General features: G+C 57.3%; 2 protein-coding genes across 2 annotated transcripts in view; one reads left to right on the forward strand and one right to left on the reverse strand.

Annotated features, from left to right (window-relative positions):
• Nucleotides 1–365, forward strand: part of HK3 (hexokinase 3) — a 16,819-nt gene extending 16,454 nt beyond the window's left edge. Inside the window, exon 19 of the mRNA XM_029942793.1 lies at nucleotides 50–365. Within this exon, the coding sequence (XP_029798653.1) occupies nucleotides 50–194 (145 nt within the window). The 3' untranslated portion in view covers nucleotides 195–365. The remainder of the gene's footprint in view (nucleotides 1–49) is intronic.
• Nucleotides 332–21,528, reverse strand: UNC5A (unc-5 netrin receptor A). The gene is made up of 16 exons (XM_029941240.1): nucleotides 21,438–21,528; nucleotides 15,951–16,172; nucleotides 10,718–10,861; nucleotides 10,359–10,462; nucleotides 10,032–10,212; nucleotides 9,189–9,356; nucleotides 8,459–8,623; nucleotides 7,271–7,459; nucleotides 6,880–7,182; nucleotides 3,957–4,044; nucleotides 3,541–3,709; nucleotides 3,152–3,385; nucleotides 2,898–3,047; nucleotides 2,654–2,818; nucleotides 1,795–1,973; nucleotides 332–1,540 (listed from the first exon to the last, which is right to left on the reverse strand). Exons 1-16 carry the CDS (start codon nucleotides 21,526–21,528, stop codon nucleotides 1,375–1,377), a joined length of 2,718 nt encoding a protein of 905 aa, XP_029797100.1. The 3' UTR covers nucleotides 332–1,374.
• Between the last annotated feature and the right edge of the window lie 2,651 nt (nucleotides 21,529–24,179).

Raw genomic sequence — 24,179 nt, forward strand, 5'->3', positions numbered from 1 at the left:
GGCTGGGTTCTGGCTGGCCTGGTCTCACCTCAGCCCCTTCCCTTCACAGCTTCTCTGGCCTGGTGGCAGCCACAGTTAGGGAGCTAGCCCCCCGCTGTGCGGTCACCTTCCTACAGTCAGAAGATGGGTCTGGCAAAGGTGCAGCCTTGGTCACTGCAGTTGCCTGCCGCCTTGCCCAGATGGACCATGTTTGAAGAAGTCTCCAGGAGCTACTAGGGCCAAGGTCCTACCTGTCCCCAGCTACCCAGGACTCCCAAAAAGGCCCAAGTGTGGCCCTTCTATGGCCACTTGCCTTGACCTCTGGCTTTCCCAGAGAGAAGTAGCACTTGGGTTAGCAATATATATATATAATTTATTTACATTCACGTCCGCTAAAATCCCTACGCGCCCCGGCGGCCGGGCAAGGCTGTGTACATAAGGCCAAGTGTAAGTGCGCAAATGCACTTAAGACAGAGTCAGGGCACGAGCTTCACACAACAGACCCCGCATGGGGGAACCGGCCAGCCCCAGAAGTGGGCACGCCACAGCACGCACACTTGCCATTGTCCAGCCCGGGACTCCCATTGCATATTCACATGCCCTGTTGGGCAGGGCTCCTCCAGGCTGGGGGGAGGGGGAGGATCAGGGAGGAGCCATTGGGTGTCCCTGGGTGGGTAGGAGAAGGGCAGCATGTGAGAGGCAGATGTGGACTGATACTGGGTGTGAGAGACGTGAGTGGCCTCCAAGTGTACAGCATGAGGGTGTGTGTGTGTGTGTGTGTGTGTGTGTGTGTGTGTGTGTGTGTAAAGGGGGAGTATGTGAGATCAGAACACGAGACATGCCTGGGCACATGCCCATGTGGTGGTCGTGTGCCTGAACCCAGGGGATGCCCCTTGTCCAGCTATGGCCCTCATTCTCACAGGCTTGGGGCCAGGCCCCTCAGATATGCCCCTGCCTGGGAGGCACAGAAATGTTTGCATAAGGTCCAGCTCAGGCAGGAGCTCTGGGGGCCACGTCCCGAGCCCAGCGTGTGCGTGCACGCCCGTGTGTATGCGGCCTCCTGGCCAGGGGCAGGAGGAGAGGTAGCATCACACGTACATATACACACACAGATGGGCTGGGCCTGGCTTGGGCTCTAGTCACTGTCCACCTGGGCCCCAGAGGCCAGGGCAGGGGTCAGAGCAGGTGGCAGTGCCAGTCTGGCCAGGCAGGCCTTGGAGGAGCAGAAGTGTAGGCAGAGTCTGAAGGGCCAGTGTTAAGGGACAGTGTCTGCCAGGAGGGGGCCTGTCCACATAGCTCCCCCTGAGCATGGGGGAAGGGCCCCGTCTGGCGTCTGTCCGTCCCTGGTGGGTGCCAAAGCTGGTGAGAGTGTAGGCGTTGTAGGCCTGGCTGGCCTCAGCACTCCGCCTCTGACACCGTGAAGAGGCCAGCATCTGGCTGGCCCAGTCCGGCTACTGCTGCAGCCAGCTGGCTGAGGTTGCCGTTGGGGAAGTGCCGCGCCTCCCACAGGTTGAGGATCATGGCTGTGGGGCTGGGCTTGGAGGCAAAGAAGCTGAGATGGCTGTGGAAGGGGCAGGGAGGGGGTTGGGGGGAACAGGAGCCAGTCAGCAGCCCTGACTTACCCCAGGCTGGACCCTCCTGTCCCTCAGCCCACCCAAGGGCAGGACCTCCCCTTGACCAGTGCACCGACCACCCTAGATGCTGGTGGATGGGTTGCAAGCCCCACAGAGCTTCCTGTCCACCCGGCCCATCCTACACCACCAGGATGGACTGCAGGTGGCCTTTGTAGCCCCTCCTTGCCCATTTCCTACCCACCTGTCCAGGTGGAGTTTCTGGGCCAGAGTCCGCCAGTCAGCACCCCGGCTACAGGGTGGGTCAAGGCTGGTAATGATCTTCTGCCGAATGAGGAAGGGGATCTTGAAGGCACTGGGGCCCACTAGGGCTGGGACCCCCCCTTCACTCTCCAGAGCCAGTAGCTCAGCAAATCTCGTGTCCTGGGGGCGGGGAAGGGTAGAGGTGCCTATTAGAACTTTCATGGCCCAGGCCCACTGCCACCTCCTGCTGGGGGAGTATCCAGACCACCTCAGAGCATGGGGCAGCATGGGCACTGTTTTCTGGGCACTCCTGGTGTGCCAGGGCCCTGCTCACACTAGAGCTTAGAGGATCCCAAGGCTCAGAGCTATGGCAATCTGTCCAAAGCCACACAGCCAGTTAGCAGTAGAGCTGTCTAGCCTCCTTCCTCTTCTCCTCTCTACCCATCACTCCTCCCCAGTCACCTCTACTGACCATTCAGAACTCACTGAACTCTTCTCACTGCCTTTGTCCTCCACAATCAGTTCCCACTGCCAGAAACCCCCTTTTCTCACTGCTGCCTCTTAATCATCCTTGGCGGCACTGTACAAAGTTCATCCTCTTGGAAGCCCCAGGTCCCCCAGAAGGCTCTGTCTGTCCCTCCTGCTGCTCCCACATCCTCTTCAATCTCTACCTCATGTCAGACTGCGATTGCATCTGTCTGCATCTGCCTGTTTGCATCTGTACTTCTTTCCCTGCAGACTTGGAGGAAGCTGCTAAAAAGTTTCTAGGAGGTGGGCTTGGTGGCAGGGTAAGCCTGGTGAGAAGGGGGCGGTGGTGGTGCAGGCACATTTCAGGAGTGCTGATGCCCCCTTCTGCCCACCTTGGTGATGTTGAAGTTGATATTGAAACTCTGCCCATCGCCTTCCACCTGCCACACCCACACCTTGCAGGCCAGGTCACTGGTGCTGGGGCTGATGCGCTCCAAGGTGAAGGTGCAGTGCAGGTACTGCTGCGTGCCATTCCAGATGTGATAAAAGGGGATCTCCTGAGGGGATGGGCAGACAGGCTGCGTCAGGCGTGCCCGGCATCGGTGTGCCCACTCCAGGCACCCTGAGCGCCCTCACCTGGTAGCTGACGAGGAGCTTGCTCTTCCACAGGGAGCTGGGCACATCGTGGATGGATAAGCGCAGGTTGTGGTAACTGTCCTTGAAGTGAAGGACTCGAGGCTCCTGGATCAGCTGTCCTCCCAGCTGCTTCTCCAGCTGTACCACCTCCTGTGGCGTGCCCCAGTTGTCAGCTGAGCCTGGGGCCCAAGCACCCTCCCCACTGCCACCCCTCCCAGAAGGCCTCCCCGTGGCAGGGTGGGGGCGCGTGGTACCTTGAGTGCGTCATGGGTGTCATGTAGACAGTAGACTCGGATGTTGTACTCGAGGGAGGTGCAGGCCATGGGGGCAAACAGAAGCAGCTTGAGGCGCTTGGTCGCAGCCACACTGAGGGCCTCTCCCACCAGGGCAAAGCGGCCCAGCTGCTCGGTGAAGACGTAGCAGGCGCCGGCCTCCAGCTGGCAGTAGTAGAGGTGGGAGGGTGCCTCCTCACCCAGGTGCAGCACATCCTGTGGGCAGGGTCCGATGGGTCAGCTCGCAGCCAACTACAACTCTGAGGAGCAGCCAGATTGGGGAGAGGGTGGCTCGAGGGCCAGGTGGGAAGCTCAGGCTCCACGCTGAGCCCCATGCTCAGGTGGGTGGGCTCAGGGCTGTTCCTGCTCACCTCCCAGCTCCCCTCACAAGACTGCTTCTTGAGGCGCAGGCTCCAGCTCTCCGGGCAGGGCTCCCCACAGTGGTCCATGGCGAGGATGACAGGCCTAGTGAGCAGGACTCCAGGGGGCCCGCAGCTAACGATGGGACTCAGCAGGGTCTGGCAGCCAGCTAGGGGCAACCTCAAGTGGGGAAATACAGGTGCGGAGGGAAAGGTGTCAGTGGGCTGTCTTGGGCATTGGCTGGGGCAGGGTAGTAGCACCCCAGGTTGGTGGCCCCAGAGCTGGGTGGAGCTGCTATGGGCAGTCCTTCCCTGCCCTCCCAATGGGTATGCCAGACCAAGTCGACAGTGGGTGAGCAGGGGGCGTCATGGTGACTGCAGACAGGGAAGACCCCACCCAGCCCCAGCAACAGGGCCTATGCCCACACCTCACGTCCTCCGGCTTGTGCAGCGTGAGGTAGATCTCGTAGATCTTTCCTCGGGGTATGGCATCTGGGGGGATGAGGAGGCTGATCCCTGTGACAAAGTGGGAGGAGGGCTGGAGTTTATAAGGGGTGCAAAGACACCAAACACCCCACTGTGCCAGCCCCTACAGGGGGCTGTCCCTTTGAGGACAGACTGGTGCCAGCCTGGCCTAGGGTACAGAGGTGCCATAGGCACTGCCAAGCAGTCCATCTACCCACACAGGCATGAAACTGAGTCCTAGTGGCCCCAGGAGAGGCTGAGGGAACTCAGGTGGGAAAAGCATGCCTGGTTAGCCTGGGCACAGAAAACTCTGGAACAAAATGTGTCAGGCATGCTGTACCTACCTGATCCATCACCCAAAAGGCACTGGGTGGGACCCGGGAACTCCCTGCTTAAAACTTTCCCTGCCTCCAGCATACAGTCCAGTGCACTGGCCTGGCATTTAAGACCCTTCACCTCCGACTCCAACTTCCTTTCCAGCAGCTCCTTCAGCCTAGCCTGTGCTGTATACTTGGCCATTCTGGAGCCACTTTCCGGTGCACCCCTTTGCCTGGATGCCTTGCCTTCCTGCTCTGCTCAAGCTTTCCTCCTCTCCATCAGCCCTGGCCATCTTTGGGTGGCCATTCTCTGCCACCATGACTTTGCTCCTCATTTGGCAGTGGCCCCTGCAGGTGGGGTTGGGGCCTTTAACAACTTGGTGGCTTTAGTAGCCTTCCCTGGTTGGGGAGCCATTGCCCACACGTCCTCCTGTCTGGCTGGGTCACCTCCATCCCAGGGTCTTGCAGGGCTGCATCAGAAGTGCCTGCTCAGTGAAGAGTGGTTCCAGGGGAGGCACAATGGGACAGGGCAGCAGAGTTCCTCTGGGGGATGGCAAAGGGTGGTCCTACTTCACCTTTCTATTCTTTTAGGAAAGGGAGCTCCTACATCAGAAGGGGCTTCAGAAGCTAGTGACCAGGGAAGGGAAGGAATTCTATGACTTTATTTCACCAAGTCCAAAAGCTTACATTTAGGGTCCAGAGTGGGTAACTCTGAGACGGGTTGCTTGGAATATCACTACTTCCCATAAACTAAAGCCCAGGAGATGGCATATTTACAGCTACTGCTCTCTTCATCAGCTCTGTGCTGCCTCCTGGTACTGGCTGCCAGTGTTGGTGACAGTCCTAGAGATCCATGTATGAATGCTCTCTGGGGCAGAGGTATACACACTTGCACACCCATTCAATGGATGTTAACGTTGAGTACTTGGGGCAGTGAGGGAAAACCATGGGCCCTGCTCTCATGAGGCGTCAGCCCCGTGGGTGGAAAGACAAGTGGATTGTGGTTAAGGGTGCTGGGGGAGAGCAGAGGGGAACAGCAGCCCCTATGCCCCAGGGGAAATGAAAGGCTGATGGTCACTGAGTGCCCACTGTGCACCTGTCCCTTTCTAAGAGCTTGACATGGACCATCTCACCTCATCATCCTAGCAGCCCCGTGAGGAGGACATGAGGCACAGAGAGGGAGAGCTGCCAGGCCAAAACCTGAATGAGAAGTAGCAGATGAGTCAGTGAGTGGGGGCAGAGGGATCCGTGTGTGCAAAGGGCAGCATAGTGTGCTTGGAGTGCTGACAGCCCACCATGACTGGCACGTGCAGGAAGAGTGCAAAGGAGGGTAGGGGACTTGGTAGCTGTCCAGTCGGGGACAGGTCACTGTGGCCTTGTCATGTGGGCTTTTTGGGGGGTATTCTGGAGCCCCAAAAACAGGTCAAGAAGGGGAAGGACATGATTAAGTCTGGTGTCACTGGGTGAATGCTTGAGGTAGGTGTGGTGGTCTGAGCCCTAAAAGGCAGTAGGGAGGAGAGCCAGGAGGAGGAGCTGCATTTGAGGAGGAAGGATGATGAAATTGATGTGTGTGTGCTTCTGACTAAAACTGTTGTGGAGGTGAGGGGGGACAAGTGAAAAAGAGCAGGTCAAGGTGACCTCCAGTTTCTAGCTTGAGCCACTTGACTCTGCTGTCCCTGAGGTGGGGAAAGCCAGGAAGCAGGAAGTTCTGGGGGAGGGTGGGAGACAGTGCTGTTTTAGGCACCAGGAATCTGAGGTGCTGTGAGACATCCAGATGGAGCTGCCCAGGAGGCAGCTGGGTGTATGATTCTGTCGCCCAGGAGAAATGTGGCTGGGGCTGGAGGAGTGGGAGTGATCTGCACAGACATGGCGATTAAAGCCATGGAGTAGGCGCGACTGCTTGGCGAGAGGGTGCCAGGAGGGAGCTCTCAGGAACACCTACATTTCAGGGAACAGGCACCAGGAGCAGCTGGAGAGGGGCAAGAAAATCAAGGGCATGTGGGGTCATCTGAGCTGAGGGAATAGAGGATTTGAAGGTGGGAACATCAGAGGCTGCTGCACTTCCTCAAAAGGTGACTATGGGTGTAGAGATTACTGAAAATCTTAAAAAAAAAATGAGAGAGGTCTGTTGAGTCTCTATCAAGAGGGGTTTCTGTGAGGTGGTGGGTGGAGGGGCGTCCCCTGTTCAGGTGTTTGTTGTCTGCCATCTCTCCACCAGTTTGCCAGCTCCTTGGGGCTGGCACCTGCCTTACCTCTGGGCCCAGGGCCCAACATAGAGTCCAGCACACACAGGCTGGCTGACTGTGGAAATGAATGCACAGAAGTCCTGTGCCATCAGGTAACAGAAGGGAGACATTCCTGCCATGGCCTCAGTGCCGGCCCAATTGCCAGCCACAACTGGATCCTCTCCAAAACTCTATCCCCTTTCCTTGCCAGCCTGGCTCAGCACTTGGGGTGAGGCTGAGCAGCACAGGAAGATCATCAGAGCTGTCCCATCCTTCTCTAGGAGGGACACGAAGGCTAGTCTTGCCTTTTAGAGCTCCCCGGGGCACTCTGGGGTATTTCCCACCTGTATTAGGGATCATCAGCCGGCCCCCGAGGAAGTTGAAGGTCCCATAGGTCATGTTGCTGGTGCCGCGGGGCAGGGAGCGGAAGTAGTTCTGGGTAGAGAGGCGGGAGACGAAGTCCTCGGCCTCAGAGGTGGGTGAGCTGTGGTGCAGCGTGTGGCGCCCACCACCCAGTGGGCTGAGCAGGTGCCCATTGGCGAGCTGGAACTTGGGGCTTGGCCCGTCCTGCCGGGGACACAGACTGCCCTGGCAGGTGGTGGTGGTGGTGCTGAGGTCTGGCTGGATGGTGAGCAGGTGGGGATTGTCTGCAAGGGTAAAGACAGACTCAGTGGGTGGCACTGAGGTGATCTTGGTATGGGAGCCCGGCAGGAGTGGGGGCAAGGGGCACCCCACCTGCTTTGCTGGGCTTGATGCTGACAGGCTGGAAGCCTGAGGTGAGAATGGATGAGTCAGCCACGTCTGAGTCTAGCCCTTCCTTCTTGCGGCAATAAACAAGGATGAGGACGAGCAGCAGCAGGAGGAGGCACACGGCCACAGCAATTAGGCCCACGTAGAGGGCCACGTCCTCAGGCCCAGAAGCAGCTGCGGGAAAGAGCGCGGCCTTGGGAGGGGCAGGGTGCAGGAGGCCAGGAAGGAGAGGTCAGCGGTCTACACCCCAGGAGGATGAGGCGCTCACTCCTTGGGCATCAGCACTAGCGGGGCTGCGGATGGTGGTGGCAGGGAGCATGGAGTCAGCATGTGTGCATCTCAGTCCTGCATCTGCCACTACCTTGGCTGTGTCACTTTGGACAAATCACATCTCTTACTGCTCCGTTCGGTCTGAGGTTGCTGCTACTGGAGGATGGAGGAGGGGAAGAGACACTTCCCTGGACAGCCCCAGTGGGCTGCTGGGCTGAATGGAAGCTCCTGGGATCCCCAAAGTAGAGAATCTGCTTCTTGCGGGGGGTGGGGGGAGTTCTGCCAATCCGGTTCCAACCCATGTCCCTGGGCCAGAAGCAGGGGTGCTAGGGCTCTTCTCCTTGTCTGCCGCCCCAGGCCTGAGGCAGACCTGGGGAGGGCGTGATTGACTGCCTGGAGGAAGCTTATATTGATTTTAGAAGGGTTTTGCATAATAGAAGAAATGTCCATCAGAAAGGAATTGACACAGATAATTAGGTTTTTAATTGAAAGAATGGGGGAGGGTGTGTTCTAGAGAAAAAATCCAACAGAGATCTTTAATTGTTAGTTATGGCCTTGTAATTAACAGGCCTCAAAGGCTGGTGTCCCCAAAGGACTTCTGTGTGCACTTGAGGGACCATGTGGAGGTGAAGCTGCAGGAGAGGAGGGGGATCCAGGGGCCTGGTATACATGGTAAAGGTTCACATGTATGCACGTTTCATGAGAAGTGAGAGAGGTATTGGGGTGTACATGGGCACATGTGTGAGTGTGTTAGGGATGGGGAGTTCCCAAGGGTCCTAAACTTTGGAGAAGGGGGTACAGCCTGTGGCAGGGGGCTGATTCCCTTTAGCCATCATCTCCCTGGGGCTGGTCAGGGCCAATCCTAGCAAACTCAAGAGGACTCTTGGGGCAGAGAGGACTCACTGTGCACGCAGAGGTCGCTGGTACAATTTCGAGTGTCCAGGTCAGCGCCCCGGCACTCCTCGCCTCCATTGCGGGGAGCTGGGTCAGAACACTCACGACTCCGCCAGTGGGTACAGTCGAGCCCACAGGCTGACCACTTGCTCCATGGGCTCCAGCTGCCATCCACTAGACAAGAGACAGACACGAACACAGAGGAGATGGTACAGTTAGCCTGGGCAGTCAGCCTAGGCAGTTTGCCAGTGCAGCCCTGTTGGGCATCCAGACCTAGGTGCAATGCTGTGGTAAGGAGCACACCCTCTGGTGTCCAGCTGGCCTGGATGACGCATGCTAATGACTGGAGGCACGATGATGCCAGGCCTGCTTTGCTCTATCCACACTATGGGGCCGTCCTGGCCCTGGGGCAGCAAGGGTACTTGGTCCCACCATGACCCTCTGATTTCAGGCATAGGTGGTTCTGTGGCCTCAGGCGGTACCCTGCCCCACACTATCTGTTCCTGTCCTGATTGAACTTCAGCCTCTGTGACTCAGCCCCTCTGCCAAGGCCTAGCCTGGACACAGACCAAACCCTGCTTCTGATCACACTTAACCCCATCCCAGCCTCGGACTGAGCCTGGCCCTGTGTGTGGGCGGGTGGGATGGAGCCATGGGGGGCAGGCTGGTGGGCACAATGGAGCCAGGACACGGAGATGGCGTGGTGAGGAGCGATGCGGGAGGCAGCGGCCGCTGGTACCTGGGCACAGGGTGGCGCAGGCTGTTTTCTGGACATTCTGCCCCTCACAGAAGGCACCCCCGTTGAGAGGCGCCGGGTTGGTGCAGCTCCGGCTCCGTTTCTGCCAGCCGCGCCCACAGCTGGCGCTGCAGACGGACCACTCGGTCCACGTCGACCACCCACCGTTCACTGGCCGGACAGAGAAGGACTGGGGTCAGGGAGCGGGGGGGCTTCCTCAGACACACTGGCCCGGGGGCCAAGGCAGAAGGGCAGAGGGGCTGTGAGCTGGAAATGGGTGGCCTCTGGCTGTGCTGGTGAAGAAGCCCTGGAGGGGTGCCCATGCTTGTGCTCACCGGCCCCCCAGGCCCGGCATTACCTGCTCCACAGCCCCTTCTCCCAGCAGATTCTGCAAGTGCTCAGGGTAGCCAGCCTAGCTGCAGCTCCATGCTTCTCCAGCCCAGAGCCCAGTCTCTCATGTGAGCAACTCCTGCACCCACCCCCTCTGCCTGCTCCTGGGGTACCTGAAACATTCTCCTTCCCACACCTGGGACACAGGAGCATGGGCTGTAGTCTGTCACCTTTCCTAGACTCCCAACCTGTGCCCTATCTCCATCTATATGATGTCCCTGGCCCACAGGTAAGCCAAAGGATGGTCCAACCACAGAGGACTACCACCTGTCTCACACCTCTGCCCAGATACTCCCCTCAGCTCCCAGACAGCCACAGCAAGCCCTCTCCCTATCCTTCCCAGAGAGGCCACAGCCTGATCTGCTGGGCCGTGGCTCTGTGGTGAGCCACCAACATGTCGTCACCCCATCTCCCTATGCCTGGGAGCCCCTCTGCCCCACCAGCGCTGGGGCCCACCGTAGACGATGACAGCAGCCGAGGCGCTGCGGCGACGCGCTACGATGTTCTTGGCCACGCAGGTGTAGTTGGCCGTGTCGGCCAGGCGGGCCTGTCGCACCACCAGGCTGTGCTCCCTTGTGATGTACACATTGGGGTCCAGGGACGGGTCCACCAGGTCCTCGTTCCGGAGCCACTCCACCTGGGGGAGGGAGCCACGCCACTGCACTGCCCGCCCATGCTGGCCCTACCTGGAGCGAGAGCAGCCCCTGGGGGCGTCTGGGCAGGCAGGACCTGAGACCTGGGAGCCCTACCCACCTGCGGAGTGGGCACCAGAGCCCCTCTCACCTCAGCCGGGGGGATGCCCTCTGGGGGGCGGCAGGGCAGCACGATGCCCTGCTCCAGAGACACCTCCTTGGCCAGTGGCTCCTGCTCGAAGTTCTTGCGCAAATCTGAGAGAAGAATAAGAGCATCCTCCAGCCTAAGAGCCTCATGCCAGCTTCATCTGGCTGGCCCTGTACCCTGGTCCCACAGGGGCTGTGGCACATGGCAGGAGAACGTGCCGAGTGATCAGGGGGGACATGGGGTGGCTGGGCCGTGTGCAGAGGCACTTTCTCCACCCATCAAAGCAGGCCCTGAGGTTTTTCTGCCCAGACTCTTTCCCCTAGTGGTACCCTCTGGCCACCCCGACCAAGGGCTAGACTCACAGGCAATGCGGATGTAGGCCTTCTGACTCTTGGTGGTGCCTGAGGAGCTCCACGCCACACACTGGCACCAGTACTCCTCCAGCCCAAACACCTTCTCCACCTGCTGCCTCGAGACATTGATGCGGACTTCCATGGCGGGCAGCCCTGGGGGGCAGGAGGGGTGGGTAGCCAGGGTCCTGGTCATGTCAAGCCTCACACAGTTCTTGTTGTCCAGATGTGTGGGGTCCCTGCACCACCATGGCCACTCCTGCTCAGAAGGAGCAGCCTGGAGGGAACTCTGGGGGAGCTCAGGGAGCCTGTCTCCCCAGAGTCACAGAAATGTCTCTATATGGGCTTCCTGTTGTTTCAGAGACAACAGCACAGAGGAGCTTTGGGCTACAGGGGCTGGCCTTCAAGGACCCAAGGCAGAAGGGGTGATGTAGATAGGAGAGCCCTGGGGCCTTTGAGTATTAAAAAAAAAAAAAAGGTGAGAAAGGATCTTGTTCACTTCCCTAGGGGTTAGCAGGTAAATCCTGACATGTGATAATATAGTAACAGCTATTAACAATATAATTACAGCGATTATATAGTATGATAATAGACCCCTGGGGCTTAGCCAGGGTTTCCCACATGCTGGCTTATTTTCTTCAATCTACTCCTTTGGTCAGCATTGCTCCCACTCTACGGATAAGGAAACAGAGGCTTAGAGAGGCAGTGACTTGCCCATCCCGTGGGACAAATGCTGGTGAGGGTGAGAGGGCAGTCTGCAAAGGTAAAGCTGGCAGGTGATGGGTATCTGGGACCTTCTGGCCCAATTGAGATGGGCTGAAGGGACTCCTCTCAAGGACAGACTCAGCTCTCCTGCCCTCTGCCACACTTGGGCAGCCAGGCAGGGCCAGGTCCTCTGAGGACCCAGAAGGGGGAATGCCAGCCCTCTTCTGGGCCCCTGGCCCTTGGCCAAAACCAGTGTCCCCAGGAGTAAAAAAAGACTGTTTCCAATTTCTCCTCCTCCTGACCCCAATTTCCCTCGGGTCATTGGCTTATCAGAAAGAGGGAGAGAGGCCGGGCAACCAATGTGTTTCCATTGTTAACAGAGAAATTCAATTAGGGCTGCATTGCAGGGGGAGCAGCAGCCCAGCTGAGCAGGCAGTCCGGGAGGCTGTTTTCCCTCTTAATTTCTCTAGCACGTCTTTCTCTGACCCCTGCCCAGACCCCTCCCCATGAGTCTCTCCAGCTCCTACACTGAACCCCCAGATTTTTCTTACTTGCCCCTGCCCGCAGCAAGTTCCCACAGGAGACCTCTGGCTGAGGTCATAATGGCTGAGCTCCCTCTGTTCTGGGCATTGCCTGGCACCCCTTCTCTCTAAGGTGAAGGATGTATGCATTCTCTGGGGGTAGAGGGTGAGGCTGAGAACTGAAGGTCCCTCACAGGGTGTGTGTTTAGAAGAAGGACCCTGGATTCCAGCTACCTGTCAAATACACTGGAGTCTTGAGGCAACTGAGAAGGAGCCAGCCATGCATACACTTGGGGGTGGAGACAGGGCCTTCCTGCTCTAAGCCTCGGGGGTTAGTGGTGAGATACTTCCAGAACATTCTAAACTGGTACTTTTCCTGAGTGGACAGGTCTATGGATGGATGGACTGTTCCATCCCCCATAGTGGTGGTGGGAGCTCAGGAAACTCAGTTTGGGGAGAACGGCACTAAATTTAAGCACTCCTATTTCTTTCTCCCCATCTCCTCCCCTCTCTGTCCTGCCACTGCCACCCCCTCATCTCCTTCCTGCTGCCATGAAGGAGGGCCAAGTTTGTCCACGGTGTCCCAGATCCAGGCAGTGGCCTCAAGCCTCACGTGCTCCAGGAGGCTGGTGGACCCAGGGGGAGACCCCGACCCTGCCCTGGTGGTCCCAGATGTGAAGACAGTGCCTTCCTCCCTACAGGTCACCGACCAGAGGCCAGGGGAGGAAGGACGCAGGGTCCCTGCTGGCCCCAGAGTGTGTGGGGTGTGAGTGGGTGTGTGAATGCTATGTGCACATGGGGAGGCCCCAGTGTGGGTGTGCTGGGTATTTTGGGGAGGTGGAGGGTTAGCGGGGTTGGGGTTGGGGCTCTGAGGCCAAGTTTGGGCTTAGGTTCTCATGCTCTCACCAATCTGCTTCTAATAACCAGCTTGTTTATCACACAATAAATTACTCCCAGGCGGGACTCCAATGCTTAGCTTCACAGATTTGGGGTTTTTATAGCATCAGCAGGTTTGGGTTTGAGGGTTTTCAGGCTTTAGTTCCTCCTCCTGGCTTTCTGGATGGGAAATGGGGACAAGAGAGGGAAGACAGGGGTGCTGTCTCTTGGGGTGTCCACCCAGCTACCCACACAGGAACAAGGTGGGGCTGTGGATCTGTGCTGACCTATGACTCCACCATACCTGCCTGACCACAGATCATTCCTGGGGCAGCATATTTGGTCTGAGTGTCTGCATGGTGCCACTGCCCACTGCAGTGACATCTGTTTGTGAGCTTATCTTTTCTCAAAGCACTCAATGGCTTTGGGTTGAGAAATCAATAAGATCAGTACAAATTCGGGTGGGCTGGCCATGGGAGGCTTGAGTTTGGATGCTCAGGGCAGGAGAGGGCCCTAGTGATTATGGATGGGATATGTCCCCATGAGCTCTGCTCTCTGCCTAGTTTGAAGGGAGCAAGACCAGAGAAGTCGGCTGGGGACTCTGGGGTGGAGAGTGTTGGCATGTGTGGCCTAATGCTATGCAGGCATTGACCTGGGTCTCAGCCAAGCCATGGATACCAGGAGACAAGGAGTGGTGTGTGTGGATGCCTGGAAAGAGAGGCTGGGAGCAGCAGGAGGCTGGCCTGGAGCCTTCTAAGGAGTTCCAGAAAGGCCCACAATGATGGAGGAAGGCAGGTCTCCAACTATAGCTTCCTCCTCCTCCTCACCTGTCCTTTCCCTGGGGGATCTGCCACAGCAGTGGGAGGACTCATAATGCCCTGAAGTGGTGCTGGGCCCTGGGTGTGGGGTAGGGAGAGAGGAAAGGCCTGGAGCTGGGCTCACACAGGGTGCATGAGGTCTTCATGGCTTCCCCTACCAACTTACCGGCCCTCCTCCCACCATTTTACAGATGAGGAAACTGAGGCCCAGGGAGGGGAGGCAGACACTCCCACCAGGTTTTGAAGCTGCAAGGGCAGCATAGTTTCTGGTACCTCTGCTGGGGCCCAAAGGTGGGGGATCATCTTGGGAGCTAACCTAGGCCTGGCACAGTGCAGGTCCTAGCTCCCCTCTGAGGACTGCAAGAGAACAGCTGCATGCAGCAGCTGTGTGGCGGCCAGAGCACTGCAAAGCCCAAGGGCCCCCAGGAATCACTGACTGGGGAGCTGGCGCCTGGTGGGAAGATCGGCCCCTGCTGAGTCTGGTAAGGGAGAATCAGGTATGGCTTCTAGGGACCAGAATGCTTGGTTGGAGCCCTTTTGGGGGCCTGGATGAGTCAGAGCCATCTGTAACATGACAGGCTGGTTCTGAGGACTCAATCACCCCCTGCCAAAACTCAGGGCTCCTTTGCTCACATCCCGGTTATTTTGAGAGCTTCCAAGTTCTCCTAGGCAGGGCCTCTTCCTCCAGTGTGCCTCTGCCCAGTACCAACTTTCCACAGAGTTCTAGTGCAGTCACAAGCCTATTCTGCTGCCTGTGCCCCAGGCCCACTCTTCCTGCCCTTATTGTGGTCTCGCAGACTGGCCTGCCATTCCTGCATTTGCACCTTCTGGTCCTTTGGCCCCAGAAATGCTTGTTCTAGGAGGTTTTAAGACTCACACATAGAAAGTACTCCTTCAAAATCTCTCCTGGACTACCCAGACCCACCTGCCTGGTGGCATGGGCTGCCCCTCTGGGTCTGGGGTCTCTTGCCCACCTTGACATCTGTGTGACTTGCCCTGGGGATGGCCTGCCTGTCTTTGTCTGCTCCGCTGCTCTGGTGGCTGTTTCCCCACAGAGTGTGTGCTGTGACTTGGGACTCAAGCTGAGGGGCTCCTCATGTGTGAGGGCTTCACAAAGTGCCAAGGTGAAGGGAGAGGAAATGGACTTAATTGGGGTCCAAATAGTGAGGAGGAGGAGAAGCTGTAGTCAGCTCCACTAGGCCTGCTCTTGGGGAGCGGTGGACCACAAACAAGGGCTCTTCTGTCCATATCCCCACTGGCTGCCTGCTGTCTAAGGCCAGGGCAAGGGCAGGGAAGGGGGTGTCCCACAGAAAGGACATTTCTTCAGTCTGCCTGCTGTCTCTGGCACCCCTCCTCCATGTCTCAGCTCAGTCTCACTGGTTCCCTTTCCTCAGTGTCTCTGGGTCTGCCCCTTCTATCAGCCTCCCCACCCCCATGGGCCCCAGGTGTCACTCACAGCTCTAGCTATGTCACTTGGCATTTTGAAATCCCACAGGACTGTGACCTCCCTCCAGAGCCTGAGGGGTGAGTCTCCCAGACCATCCCACTGTTATCGGTGCACACCTTGTACCTTCCCTCCTGACCCTGACCAGCATGCCCGCCTCTCTGACCCCAAGCCTTCGCTCCTGCTGAGCCCCTTTCCTGGAATGCTGTTCCCCTGTTCTTTCCCTGACCACCTCTCCCAACCTGTTTGTTTCCATGTCACCTCCCCTGAGAAGCCTCAGTCATGCTTTTCTCTTGCTGCCATATCCCCCAGAACTCACGGAGAGGTCCCATGCTGCCCACCTCTCTGTGGGAGCAGGGGCTCTCTGAGGGTGGTGGCTGGGCCCTCAGCAGGAAAGTGGGGGCCCAGGGAATATGTGAAGAATGAATGGGGGAACAGAGATCAAACAGAGGGTGAGGTTCCCATCACCTGGGACCTTCTCCTCCAAACTCTCTTCGCTGGCACCTCTTACCAGGCTGCTTGTGGCCCAGCCCAGCCTCAGATGCAGTGGCGGGCATCTGCCCCTCCAACCACAGCCTCCTGGAGCACTTTTAGGGGGCTTCCCTTTTACTCACTCTCCCACCTCCCAGGCGGTGAGTTCTGGTGAGGGCAGAGCCTCCTGGAGAAGGCCTTGGTGTATATGTAGGGGGTCCGAGAGGTGGGCATCCTGCCTCTTCTGGGGACCTGGAGTGATGGCCACAGAGTCGGGTACATCCTGGCCTCCTGCTCACAGGTGTGTGGCCAGGAGCAACTGCAAGCCTCACTCTGGGCCTCCATTTCCTTTGAGGCTGAGACTTGCTTCCCCGTCAACCGACCCTGCCTGTCCCCCAGCCTGGCCTCACCGCTGCTGTCATCCGTGCTGCGCTCTATCACATGGTCCACTTGGCGTACCCATTCCCCGTTGCACTTGAAGAAGATCTGTGTGGCAGGCATGGCCTTGCACACCAGCAGCACTGGCTTGTTTTTGACGATGTACACATCCTCGGGCTCCACCAGGAAGTGGGGAAGCAGGTCTGGGTTGGCGCCGGGTACTGGGTTGGCCACCGTGGCACTCTGCTGGGCACCTGCAGCAGGGGCAAAGAGGGAAGGTGAGCCGGGGCCTCTGCCAGCCTTTTAGGGCCCTTGGGGGCTACATGCCCATTTAGGAGCTGAGGCTGGGCCATGGGAAGGCAGCAGGTGGGGCCGATGGGAGGAGAGTTAGGCCGGGCTGCCCCTTCCAGCCCAGCAATCTAGGCTACTGAATGCTCCCCTGAGCCTCAGCGTCCCCTCTGTAAAACAGGCAAAGCCCACCCACTTCTGAAGACTATAGAGAGATGAAATGAGACAAGGGCGGAAGTCCCAGTCCTTAGGAGGCCCTCCACACACAGCAGCAGTTAGGGCTCATTATTACTCTGGTAGAAGTTCAGGGATCTGGTGAGGCAGCCCACAGCCCTCCAAGGTCCAGAGAAAGCCAGAGGGAGAGGACCCTGGCGTGGCAGGTGAGTCCCTTCCTCTCTTGCCCCCACGGTGGGGGAGGACAGGGTCCCTTCCTCTCTTGCCCCGGCTGTATCCAGGGTCACTTTTGGATTCATCTCCATTCCTGTAAGTAGGAGGTGCTCAGAAAACAGCATGTGAATGAACGAGGGGAGGGGGCAGCTGTGAGGGGAGACGTGCCAGGCGGGTGGGGTGGGGGGATGGGTACAGGTGCTGGTGGCAGTGCTACAGGAGAGGCCCCACGGTGGGGAGGAGCCTGGGCCCAGCAGGCAACCCAGGGTGGGAGCCAGGTGAATATGTCTGGGAGCCTGAGGGACCTAGGCCATGTCCCACCCCTTCAAGGAGACCTGAATCTGGGCTTCCTTCTAATTTTAACTGAAAACCACAACCATCCCACAAGTCATTTGTTGCTAATTACACAGGTAATTGGCTCTGAGGCTTTGGTGGAGGTAACAGCCCCACACCTCCACCCGCCGCCCCCCTCCGCTCAGCAGTCTGTTGGGCCAGCAGGACCCTGGGAGGGTGGAGAAGGGTGAGTTGGGAGGCAGTGGGCGGATGGAGTGGGGGTTCCCTCTGCCTCCAGCCAGGTGGTGGCCACATAGGCCCCCAACAGCCTGGTTTCCCTCAGAGCTACTGTGATTTCCCCCACAAGCCACTCTGACAATCAACATAAAGAGGGACAATCCATAAAGAGGGAAGAACATGGGCTTCAGAGACCAACTCTGCTCCTTGCTAGAGGTGACCTTGGGTGAAAGAGCTGTTTTGTCATCTGCGACACTGAGGTCCCGTCTGCCCCTTGGGAGAGTCTGGAAGGGCCTCAGGTGCTCTGCTTCTTGGGTTCTCTACTGTCTACCCTTTTGGGGCATTCAAAAACCCACAGAGGGCTTCTAACACAAGGAGGCCTGGCTCCTTGGGCCTTGATCCCTCTCTGTCCAGAGGGCATCTATGTGCTCTTCCTCTGCTGTTTAGCACAAGGTCTCTCTCTTTCCAAGGTGGGAGTCTGCCCTCTCCCCCCAAGACTGATTTTTGGGAGGGGATTTGCACCTGGCCCGTAGGTGTCCTGGGCCAGCTCACATGAGCTGGGAATGGGAATGCCCGCTGAGAGGCTGGAGCCTGCTGTGACTTCAGGTATGCCACCCCACCTTCAGTCTGTGTCCCCACCTGCCAGATAGGTCTCCCCATTCCTAGGCTGTTGTGAGAATGAAATGAGAAAAAGCACTCATAGCAATGCCTTTGTGGTTGAGGGTGGATGAGGAAGCCGAGGCACAGAGCCATAGATGCCTTGCCCTCGGGGATGGGGGTGGGGGTCATGCCTTTGTGTGGGAGGGACACAGGGAGGTGGAGTGCATTGCTGGCTCAGCAAGAGAGCATCTGCAGTCGGGCCATCAGCCCTCAGCTGCCCCTCAAGACCATGGCCTCCCCCGGTTGGTATCTTCCCTTGTGAACTCCTTTTGGAGGCTGCCCTTGCACTTCCCTGTACACGCTCCAAGATGAAGGCCAACGCGCCTAGGAACCACACTTGCAGTTGGGAAAACAACAGCTCACCTTTCCCTATCCTGCCCCATCCCCATCCCCTCTGGGGATCTATTTAGGTTGAGGAATGTGGGGGGTGAAGGGGAGGAGCCATCTAGACATCTTACAGATGGGGAATCTGGGGTCCCAGGGGAAGTCACTCACTTCAGACCCCCTGGCTCCGGCCCTGGATTCACAAAGTGTCCGGTGGCCACCTCATGACTCTTTTGTGATTACACTTGCTCTTCACTGTTACTCAGCCAAGGGCACTGCTGAGTCGGGCTCAGGCCCCCTAAGATTTGGACTATGAAGGAGAGTGTGGGCTCCTGAGTATGGAGCCGGCAGGCCCAGTGGCCTGTCTAGACACAGTATCTTCACAGACCCGGCGCTACATAGAGGAGGGCCAAGCTTGACCTTTGAGTGGGGCCCACAGGGGGCTGCCCAGCAGGGAATGGGAGCCGCCAGTGGCAGGTTGTGCATCACCTCCCAGAGGCTCAAAGCAATGGCCTGCAATGGCCTGTGCTTGCCTGCTGGCTCGGGGCTGGGGGTGGGGTGGGGGGGCAGGGGCCCAGCCAGGGCTATGGGCAGTGAGTGGCCCTCAAGCCTCCCTACTGATCGTGGCCCCACGCACTGCTCACGTCAGCTGCCCGCTGAACCCAGTACAATCCCTCATGTCTGCATTTAACTGCTAATGAAAAATAAATGTACTGTGACCAATAAGGGACATAGCTCACTTCTCCAGGGCCTCCGTCACGCCACACTGGTGCGGCCTCCCCTCCTCACCCCGAGGGGAGGCATTTACTAGGTAGACCCAGGGGGCACCCTCCAGGCTGCAGCCTTGTCCTCTATCAAGGACACTCTAAGGCCACAGGTAGGAGTAAATTCAGGCCCCATTGGATGTCCTCTTGGAACTACTAGAAGTTTCCTGGATGGCCAGAGCTGGCTTCCTCTCCTCTGGCCCTGAAGCCCACCATGTGCCCTCCACCCTGTGGTCAGCACCTACGATCTGCCTGACCCTGCACTGTCCTAGTTAGGCCTCTTGCCTGAACTAAGGCAGCACATGAGCCTTGGGTCTCTCCCCCTCCATATCACAGGCCACTAGAGTGAGCATCTTTCTCTTTCACCTGAATCCTGTACTTGCCTAAAAAAGATAACATCAAGCAATGCACGCTCAGAGTCAAATGGTCTATAGCCTTTCCCACAGGGCACAAGCTCTCTCGTTTGCCCGAGTCCCCGCCACTCCCTTTTGCTTTACTGCAGGCCTGCCTCTTCCAGCTTCTATTATGTGCCTGGCTCCCATGGCTGTTTCAGGGTGGGGCCAAGGGCTTTTGGTTGCCATCCCTGAGTCTTCTGGCATGGACAAATCACCAGCCTTTCTGTGCAGAAATACTTATTGATCCCTCCTAGACACCTCCCTCACCACCTCCCGCTCTTGGCCCACAGTCTTCTCTGTCTCAAACACCCCTCCTCCCTCCACTGCCAGCACTTTCCTACCTTCTCTTCAGGGCCCAACTCCATTGTCACTTCCTCTGAAAAGAAGGGTTCCCACCTCACTCTGCCGGGAAACCACAAACATCATTTTGCCCTCTCTGCATCTAGGGCCCATCCTCACTGGTTCTGTAACTCTTACTGCAGGAGAAGCAAGTGGGTGGCTAGGGCCTTTGTCTTCAGCCAGCCTGTCCATCCCTGGTCCCTGCCGCTCAGCTCAAGGCTTCCTAGTGCAGGCATTAGTGACTTGGGACACGGGGTGGGGTGCCTTTGGGTGCCTCCTTCGGGGCTGCTGAGGCAATGGGCATGGATGGATTGCTCTGCCAGGGCGGACACATGGGGGCTGCAGGAGGGCTGGTAGGTGCAGATCCAACTGACTATTCGGCCCCAGCACACGAGCTTTCAGTTCTGCAGAGGCTCTGTTTACCACGCTCCAGCCATGGCCCTCTTACTTACAAAAGATGTGGCCCAGCTATCCTACTAGAAAACCTCTTTCAGGGGTGCCTGGGGAGCTCAGTCAGTTAAGCGGCTGATTCTTAATTTTGGCTCATGTCATGACCTCATGACCTGAGAGATTGAGCCCCTCATTGAGCTCAGAGTGGAGTGTGGAGCCTACTTGGGTTTTTCTTTCTCTCTCCCTCTCTCTCTGCCCCACCCCCACTCATTCTCTCTCTCTCTCTCTCTCTCTCTCTCTCTCTCTCTCTCTCTCTCTCTCTCTCTCTCAAAATAAATGAATAAACCTATGGGCTCTGTGTGCAAGGTAATGACGAGATATTTCTGTAGGAGCAGGTGGAGGGAGACAGGAGTGACAGTGGGGAGATGGATGAGGGCACATCCGATAGAGTGGACCATGGTAGATCTGCCTCACGAGGTCTATCAGGAACAGCTACCCAGCCAAGTTTCAGCAAATGTGCCATTTCATCTGGGATGCCTTTCTGGATCCATATTCTTTGTCACTTGCCCAAGTGCCCATTCTGTCCCCTGAGCCTCCCTCCTGGGTACATTCAGGATAGTTGGCCCGCCATGTACTTGCTTGGAACAGGAGCTCAGCATACTGATGGAATATTTGTTGAATGACTGAATGACTACCCCTGCTTCCCCCTTGAATCTCAGACCTGCCAAGAGGGCCACTTCATTCTTGTCCTGCAGAGAGACCCAGATATTGTGCAGAGTGGCCCACATGTAGAGCTGTGGGCAGGGCGAGGGCTCCTGCATGGCCACACGCCGACTTGCTGCTACTGAGAGGTTGGAGCCCCCCTTTCTCACTTGCTGTCTGAGATGATAAGACCTCCCTGTGTAACTCTGAGACCCAAGGTGGGTGTGAAAGTGCTTTCAAATGTTTTATTTTTAAAAGCACCATGAAAATATGAGGTGTGATTAATCAAGCTATTAATGAACTGGTATTTTCTGAGCAAAGGCTCAGTCCCTGGCAGGGGGCAGGGAGGGGGAAAAGAGGAGGGGGCAGGGTGTCACCAGGCCTCATTCAGCTGAGAGATGGGAGCACTACATCCCAAATGCAGCCTTGCCCCTCCTGCCACCTGCTCCTTCCATCCTCCCAAGCTGTCTCTGACAGTCCTGGTGGTCAGAGCCATAAGGCCCTGCTTTGTCTACTCTGAGAAGTGTTCTGGATTTGATATGAGGTGGAGGAAGGAGCTGGGGCCTGGCAGCTTTCTCTTTCTCCAGCTTGAACTTTCCCTGGGTGTTCACCCAGCATTGAGCCCCCTGACGGCTGGGTTCCCAGAATGCCTTGCCTAGAGACTTGCATTTGGTAGGTCTCCTGGGGCCTGGGTGTTCCCACTCTATAGGCCCATGTGGAGAGGAGAGAGTGCCACAGGCTTATGCACCATGCCCTTCACCTGGCACTGGAGGCCCTGTTGGCTTGGGGCCTGAGTGCCACTTGGCCTTGTCGTTGGGGCCTCCCTCCAAGTTCGCTCTGTAGGATGGCATCTTGACTATTTGTAGTTCCTCAAGGGCTTGTGCAAATTGTGTTGCAGGCTCTGCCTCCCTCACCTTCTGGCTAATAGTACTTGGTTTTCTGCAGAGGACGCTCCCCCCGCCCCCCCGCAGCATGTGCTCATTCAGTCCAGCTGGGCTGAGCCCCATATCTGGCCTAGAAGCGGACATATGACACTGGTTCACCCCACCTGCACAGATGGGACTCTGGGATGTGGCTTGGGCTGCTGGGAAAGAACCTCTCTTTCTTCTGGGCCGGTCCTGAAGGCCTTGTAGGTCTATAGGACCAGGTGACTTCTACTCACCCTTCAAGGCCTGGTCAAATAACCTCCTCCCCTGGGAAGTTTTCTCTGACACCTGCACAGACGGGGCTGCAGTTCCTCTAAGCTGAACCTGCCCAGCATCTCAAACCTCATATTGTCACCATTTGTGAGTCTGTGTCTCCACTGTCAGCACCTTGAGGGCAGGGACTGAAGGGTGACATCCTTTGCACATCCCCCAAGCTGGCCAAGATCTGACACATAGCAAGTGCCCAGTAGATGTTTTTGTTGAGTGCATGGTGAACATCATTCCCTTGAATGATACCAGAGCCCAGAAAGGAGGCCTGAAAGTGGAAGGCACACACTCAAATCTGATGGGAACTCAGCTCTGCTTGCCCTCCAGTCAATCAGTCAAGCAACCAATGAAATGAATGGAAAGGGAACTTGATTTCAGAAGCAAGCGTCCTGGATCCCAGGGAGGCAGAGCACATGGGTGGCACCCAGGGGAGGCAGGGGGCTGGGGGTCATCAGGGCCATGGTGGCGGGGTGCTGAGGGATGCACACATGCAGGGGAATGGGGATATTTGCTTTCTTGCCCATCTGTACCTTTGCAACCTGAGATTGCTTCGTGAGCTATTATTTTTTAAACATGGGCAATTCTATGATGAGGGAGCTTTACTAGGAGGCTCTGATATGCAGGGACAAACTGTACTTGCTGTCAGAGACGCAGAGACAGCTGCGGGAGGCAGGGGGAATGGAGGAATTGTGGACGACAGATCTGGGAGCCCCACAGAGCCCTGTGCTTCCAGGTAGCAACTCGGACACACGGACCTGCCTGGAGGTGACAATGGGGTGCCACAGGATGAGAGCAAGCTGGGTTATTTGTCCCAGAATTCTTCCAAATCCAACATGTAAAAAACCTCTGTGCTGCCTGTCAGCTGTTTCATGGGCTCCTTTGACTGCTGCAGACCTCCTGCTGCTGTGTCTTAAGCCCATGTTTCCTCATATGGGCCACATCACGCTGACCCTGCACCAGGTTGAGGTGGGTTAGTACTGCCACCATGCCTGGGGTCTCGGGGTGCCCACCCATGCCCCTCTTCTTTCCCTTCTCTGCTCCTTGGCCCATCCTTCAATCATGTTTCCCTGGCTGCCACTTCTTGCTCCCGGTAGCCAAGGACTTCCTGGAGGGCAGAGGCAGGCCTGCGGTCAGGCTCTTTTGCCCCAGTGCATGCGTGGTCAGTGAACGGGGAAGACACAGCTGCGGTCTCTCGGTCTAGGAGTGCGCACGAGGTGGAAGTAACAGGGCGGGGGGCTGTTACCCCGGCCCACACTCACACACACACATGCTTGCGCGGCACTCCGGTTTCCATGGCAATGCATGCACGGAAGTACCACAGAAGCGGCAGCCACCTCCCCAAGACTGGAGGAAAGTCACCCTCTTCCCCAGTGGGCTCCAGGGGCCTGGTCACAAGGACAGACACAGGCGCCACAAGGAGGGCATGCAGACAGGCTCAACTGCAGAGAACAAAGCAGGTAGGGATGGGGGACGGTGCCACTTTACCAGCTCAGAGGACACTCACGTCTAGTGTGGCCAGGCCACAGTGCCCGCAGCTGCTGCACACTAGGCTTGTCATCTGGTAGCAGTTCTTAGGTGCTTTCTACTGGTCCCTCCTTTTACAGACAGGGAATGTAAGCTCAGGACTTACGTAAAGTCATCCAGCAACAAAGGGCCGTGTGTGGGTTCTTGACAACTGCCAGCCCAGGCCAGGCACAGGGGAGGGGCTCTGGGCACTTACTGGACCAGTGCCTGGCCTGTCCATCTCACCATCCTCTACTCTGTACATGCTGACCCCTTCTGTTTCTCATTCCCTCCAAGCTTATCCCATCACAGGGCCTTTGCACTTGCTCTTTCTTCTACCTGCAACACACTGCCCCTTGGTCTTCTATGGCTGTCCCCTTGAATCCCTCAGGTCTCAGCTCCAGTGTTACTTCCTTCAAGTTACTGTGTCTAAAGTAGCCTCTCTGCGCCTCCTATATCTCTTTCCCAGTCTATTTCCCTCAGCCCTCACTGCTATCTGAAGTCCTCCTGTTTGTAAACTTGCTTGCTGGTTACTGCCCATGTCCCCTTCCCTGAAACATTTCATGTGAGCAGAGGCCACCCTTGTCAGGCTCACTGCTGTAGTCCCAGAACCCAGCCCATGGCCTGGCACATAGAGGTGCTTGATACACATGTGCTGAATTCAGGGACAAACAAACTCGAGTCTTCCAACTCTACCCAGTGCCCACACTTGGTATCACACTGCTGCCATCACAAAGGTCCCCCAAACCCACCAGGGAAGGGGACTTAGAAACTACTGGGATGCTAAGGGAGGGAGTGCTGTAATG

This window comes from Suricata suricatta, chromosome 6 (genome assembly GCF_006229205.1).
Source record: "Suricata suricatta isolate VVHF042 chromosome 6, meerkat_22Aug2017_6uvM2_HiC, whole genome shotgun sequence".
Lineage (NCBI taxonomy): Eukaryota > Metazoa > Chordata > Mammalia > Carnivora > Herpestidae > Suricata > Suricata suricatta.